Below are 6,068 nucleotides of genomic sequence, written 5' to 3' on the forward strand. Positions count from 1 at the left end.
AGTCAAAACCATAGATTATGATAATTAAAATAAAGAAAGTCAAAACCCTAACTTATTTAAATAAATTAATCAACCACAATAATATACTAATTTGGGTCCACATTAGTTCACAAATCAAGAAAAAGTAGGCAAATAGATGAGGTATAAAGGTAAACCAATAATTTAACAAGAAGGTGATCTAAGAGAACTAACACTTACAATAACACACCAGGGAGAGTTCGAGAGGGAGAGGCCGAGAGGGAGAGGCCGAGAGGGAGAGCCGAGAGGGAGAGCCGAGAGGGAGAGGCCGTGGGAGTTGGGACTGTCGCCGTTGTCACCGTCGGACTGTCACCACTCACCGTCGCCGACGGCCTGTCGAAAAGGAGAGAGGAGAGCAGCAGGCAGCAGCGTCGTGGTGGAGAGGAGAGCAGCAGGCAGCAGYGTCGTGGTGGAGAGGAGAGCAGCAGGCAGCGTGACTGGTGCGTGTCGTCACTGTCGTGCGTGGAGCCGTGGACATGGAGGTCTTGGAGGGAAAATAAAAGTGTGGTGTGGATTGGGCTGAGGAAGGAAGGAAGGGAAAATAAAAGCCGTGGACAGGGATGCATTCATAAATCATAACATATTTTACAATAAAAGCCCAAAGTCAAAAGCCCAAATTCCTATAAAACACATATATATATAAATAACGGGTACGGGGCGGGGCGGGGAGTGCTATACCCGTCCCCGTCCCCGTCCCCATCCCCGGATTGCGCCAAGCGGGGATCCCCGTCCCCGTCCCCGGGACCCGATTTTTCGGGGATTCCCCGTCCCCGATCGGGGTGGGTGGACCGGGTTACCCGACGGGTCGGGGTCCATTACCATCCCTAATGATGATTTTAAAGACTTTAATTGGTGTGAGTTAACACTTGATGAAACTAACAAATAATAAAAGAAATCCAGGGTGTAAGACTTAGAGTGAGATGTAAATACAATTTCAGTAGACCAATGCTGTCAAAATCCTACAAAACAACTATTTTCACCATTCATTTTGAGGGTATTTTCTCTCGGAATTCACCATTGCAATGATATTATAGCCTTTAATACATATCTCTATGTGGTATCCGAACTAGTAAAAGTGACAAATGGTATCGTCAAAATATAGATAAACAAATATCTTTGTTACAAATCACTCTTTCGAACGAATTTCCATATCATTCAAGTTGACGTGATCCTAATATTTCAAGTAATATAATATAACAAAAAAGTTAGAAAATAGATGGGAAGTGATAGTTTGAGCATCAAGTTTTCTAATGAGTTTGGGGAGGATGCTAAAAAATGGATGTATGGATTGGTCGAACGTTAGAGATTGTTGTGAAAAATTCTTGTCTTTTATATGGTAAAATGTATGAAATTTATTGCTTTGAGATTTTTGTATTGTTTTTATTGATTGATATTATTATTTATAATATATATATATATAAATACAGAGCTGAAATATGGTTGAAGGAAAATAATATGCTCTTTAGAGAAGGAATCGATGTTTTAAAAGTGCATCTAAAGATAACCCTTAGAGAAAGTTTTGATTATTTGTATCTAAAGATAACCTTTAGAGAAGGTTTTCAAAGTATAACTTAAGGACATCTTTAAAGAAAGGTAAAATGCACTAAAGACATTACCTTTAGAGAAACTTTTTTGTAAACCTTCTCTGAAAGTATTTTTTGGAGACGTTTCTAAGCCGTCACAAACACTTAAAAACGTCACTAATAAATACTTCTAGAGAAGTTTTTTGAAAAAAGTTGACTCACCTTTAGAAAAGTTATGTAAAGCCTCCTAAAAAAATGTCTCTAAAAGCTAACAAAAACGCACCCTCCGAAAACCTTCCCTAAAACCTTTACCTTTAGAAAAGCTTTTAGTACTTTTAAAGTTAAAACAAATCCTTCTCTAAACCGCTTTTATCTTGTAGTGTTATATATATAAGGACTAAAAATAGATTGATGGTAGAAATAGATGGATCGTCAAAAAGGGTTTGAAAGGATAAGCCGTGAGACATGGAGGAGACCCAGTCAACCTTGTCGGCTGGAGGTTAAGGAGGATAGCGTACTCTTCTATTGTTTAGTTTAAATGTCTCTCTTTTTCCCATACCAAAATCAGAAGTGAAATCAGTTAGGGTCTAGCAAGAAGAAAATTACGGGTTTGAAGGGCTCGACTCAAGCTCGGTGCAGAAAGTTTTGGAGACTCAAGCGGTGGTTTCGGTAAGTCAACCTTTCTCATTTTCGTTTAGTCTTTTTGGTCGTGACCCTATTCCTTTTAGCGATGTGATGCGTTTATTCGTGTTTGAATGGGTTTTGGGTTAGTGTCGAGGAGATTGAATGGGATGGGAAGGTGGTCGTGGCCACCGTTTCTGTCTGATACAAGTGCTGGACCCCTTTCCGGTGTGGCCTCCACCCTGCCCGGATCGAGTTTGGACAGCAGAGGGGTCTAACACTTTAAGTCCAATAAATGGCCTCGTTTTAATATACGACTTGTGTGTTATTATATGCCTCTGAGTAGGTGCTATTATAACCACATAAATATAAATACATATATATGTATATTGATAGATCACCATTGGAAGAGCTTCAGACAACCCTCAAGTCCCTACTAAATTAACATGGAAGAGAAGTCTGGAGTTGTGGTGGTGGTGGTGCCTTTTGTCGCACAAGGTCATCTCAACCAACTCCTCCACCTCTCTCGTCTTCTTTCTGCCTACAATCTACCCATCCATATTGTCGGCACCACCACCCACAACCGTCAAGCAAAGCTTCGAGTCCATGGTTGGGATCCCATCTCCGCAGCAAACATCCATTACCATGAGTATCAAACACCCCAATTCGAATCTCCGCCACCAGACCCTAATGCTTCCACAAAGTTCCCCACCCACCTTATCGCTTCATTCAAAGCTTCATCTCACCTACGTGAACCATTTGCACAACTTTTGGCCACAATTTCTCCCACTGCCAGGCGAGTCATCGTTGTTCATGATTATCTAATGAGCATAGTTGTTCAAGATGTGGTTTCATTTGAAAACACAGAAGCCTATGTCTTCCATGGTGCTTCGGCTTTTACGACATTCTCATACATATGGGAAGGGAAAGGAAAGCCATGCTTAGATGATGTTGAATCCTATATGCATCTTAGGAAGATCCCTACTCTTGAAGGCGTTATACCTGCAGATTTCTTGGAAAGAGCTGTGGCTAATAATGTTTGCCACAAGTTTAATTCGGGCAATCTCTATGATGCATGTAAAGTCATCGACCACAAATTCCTCGATTTTCTTGCTGAAGAAGGAGTTTGTGGAAGTTCAAAGCAGTGGGCAATGGGTCCTTTCAATCCAGTGGCCATAATCGATGATGAAAACCCTAGCAAACGTCACAAGGTGCTAGAGTGGATCGATAAACAAGCTAAAGACTCTGTGATATACGTTTCATTTGGGACGACGACTTCACTATCTGATGAACAAATCCAAGAACTTGCTATTGGCTTAGAGAACAGTGAGCAGAACTTCATCTGGGTGTTACGAGATGCAGATAAAGGAGATATCTTTGAAGGAGAAGTCAGGAGAATTGAACTACCAAAAGGGTTTGAAGGAAGAGTTGAAGAAAGAGGACTGGTGGTTCGAGAATGGGCACCACAATTAGAGATACTGGCTCACCCTGCAACAGGTGGGTTCATGACTCACTGTGGTTGGAATTCGAGTATGGAGAGCATCACAATGGGAATTCCCATGGCTGCTTGGCCAATGCATTCGGACCAACCAAGAAATGCTACGTTAATAACAGAGGTGATAAAGACCGGCATAAGTGTAAGAGATGGGGAGGATAATGAGATCATATCATCTTCAGGTATTGAAAAAAGTATCAGAAAATTGATGGGTTCAGATGAGATGAGGAAGAGAGCTGGTAAACTTGGTGAGGATGTTAGGCGATCTGTAGAAGAAGGTGGAGTTACACGAATGGAGATGGATTCATTTGTTGCTCACATAACTAGGTAATTAATATCATTACTTTTGCTAAACGATTGTCGTTTGTGCGTTATATTACGTAAGTGATGTATGAAAACAAGGAGAATCTTATTACAGTCGCACTCATAAGCATATGCATGTGTCTGACTATATAAAAATAAGAAAACGCAAGCCTCCGGGTAAATTATTGCATACGATGTCGTTTTGGTGGACTAAAATCTTACATGGTAGGTAAATAATAGAATTAAATTTTACCGGTAATCACTTACCAGATAAGTGTTTGGTAAATGACCCCTTAGTTTTCGTTTATTTTCTACTTCTATAATTAAGTGCAACACCTGCAAAGTGAATATCAGAAAAAGTATTTTGCTCAGATCATTAAATTGATCGCGTTAGTTTGGTTTCAAAGCGGTTTCCGTTGCTGATTTTTGACGAAGGAGACCCGCAATAAAACAAATGCTCTATATCACGTAGTACAATAGAGAGGGCAATTTTAGACGGAAAATTTCGCTGAAAATTGATAGGAAATATGGATCTTCGCCGGATTTTCAATGGAAATCCCTGTCGGAAACATTTTGGTCGAAAATGTGGGTTTGCAAAGATTTTCGATGGAAACATACGTATAATATATGTTATGTTATGTCTCACATATGATTCATTTCGAAAATTTTATACATATCTCATGATAAGATAATGGTAAAATATATGAATGCAATATCAATGATCAAATGAGATATATCATATGTGGATAATATCAAAAATTATATGAGATAATGTGGGTGTGGGAGAGATTTTCAAAGGAACAGATCCGTTGAAAAAACTATGAATATTCGAAGCGATTTTCGACAATCTATAATTCGTAGAATTATTGATGGAATTTCTAGGGTATTTTTTATGGGATTCTCAGCAGATTGTAATCTTCGAGAGATTTTCGACGGATTTAATCAATATGTTGTTTCATAGTGTAAAAAAAATACTATGTTGTTTCAATGTAAAGGTGTTGTCTTTCACGATGTGAAACAACACTTTAGTGTTTCACGTTAATGAAAGTGAAACAACACAATGTTGTTTCACAAAGTGAAACGATATATGCATTGATTCACAACATGAAACAAAATTTCAACATTAACCCAATATTATCCATCTAATTATTTTAATCCAATGGCTTCAGACGTGTAAAGATGAGAATCGAGTGTGACGGATGAGTTACGATAATCGCGCATAGAGATGTGTTTCCCCTTTATTACTAAGTAGATGCATAATGCATTCTTTCACTTGCAAATGTCCACATCAAATTTTTATTCATCTTTTTAATCATTACTTTTTATAAAGAGGATTAAAGTAAAAAATCAATGAGTTCATTTGGTCGAAATCTATACTATTTTATTAAGTAAATTTAATAAAAGTCTTAAAAATTTTAAAATACTAAATGACCAAAATACACTTATCTATACTACCCTTACGTCACTTTTTCACTCACTCATCTCCTCACATACACTCACCCTCTATCGTTAATTAACATACATAATCGTATATCAATTAAAACATGTTTAAAAAATACATTTTTATTTTAACAAGTTACACCATTATAATCGTCTCATTAATATCTTCGAAATGAGTCCAATATTGAATAGTTTTTGACTTAATTATATTATTATATATTATATATACTGTGAAAAAATATTTTTAATATTTACGATTTATAATTTTATAATTATTTATTTAATTTATGATACATCATTTATTTTTATACCATTATCACATTAAAATACATTAGCTAAAATACGTTATAAAATACATTATACTTAATTTATTTATTTTTAAAATTTATTTTTACACTTTTATCTCATTAACATACATAAACGTATATTAGCTCAAATACGTTAAAAATACATTTTTTAACAAATTACACCATTATAATCGTCTCGTTAATCTCTTCGAAATGAACTCAATAATGAATATTATTTGATTAAATTATATTATTATAATCATATTTTCAATACCTTTGAAATGAACACAATATTGAATATTTTTGGATTTAATTATATTATTATCTATCATATATAGTACGAAAAATATATTTTTAATACTTACATTATATACTCTTGTA

General features: G+C 36.5%; 1 protein-coding gene across 1 annotated transcript; it reads left to right on the top strand.

Annotated features, from left to right (window-relative positions):
* Window positions 1–2,136: 2,136 nt before the first annotated feature.
* Window positions 2,137–4,119, top strand: LOC112513392 (zeatin O-glucosyltransferase-like). The gene is made up of 2 exons (XM_025119631.1): window positions 2,137–2,210; window positions 2,559–4,119. Exon 2 carries the CDS (start codon window positions 2,609–2,611, stop codon window positions 3,986–3,988), a length of 1,380 nt encoding a protein of 459 aa, XP_024975399.1. The 5' UTR covers window positions 2,137–2,210; window positions 2,559–2,608; the 3' UTR covers window positions 3,989–4,119.
* The last annotated feature ends 1,949 nt before the right edge of the window (window positions 4,120–6,068 follow it).

The sequence above is a fragment of the Cynara cardunculus genome, assembly GCF_001531365.2.
Source record: "Cynara cardunculus var. scolymus isolate 2C chromosome LG 5, CcrdV1, whole genome shotgun sequence".
Taxonomy (NCBI): Eukaryota; Viridiplantae; Streptophyta; class Magnoliopsida; order Asterales; family Asteraceae; genus Cynara; species Cynara cardunculus.

What these genes read in the sequence shown, in the direction of transcription:
- LOC112513392 (XM_025119631.1), top strand. Translation starts at nt 2,609, where the DNA reads ATGGAAGAGAAGTCTGGAGTTGTGGTGGTGGTGGTGCCTTTTGTCGCA.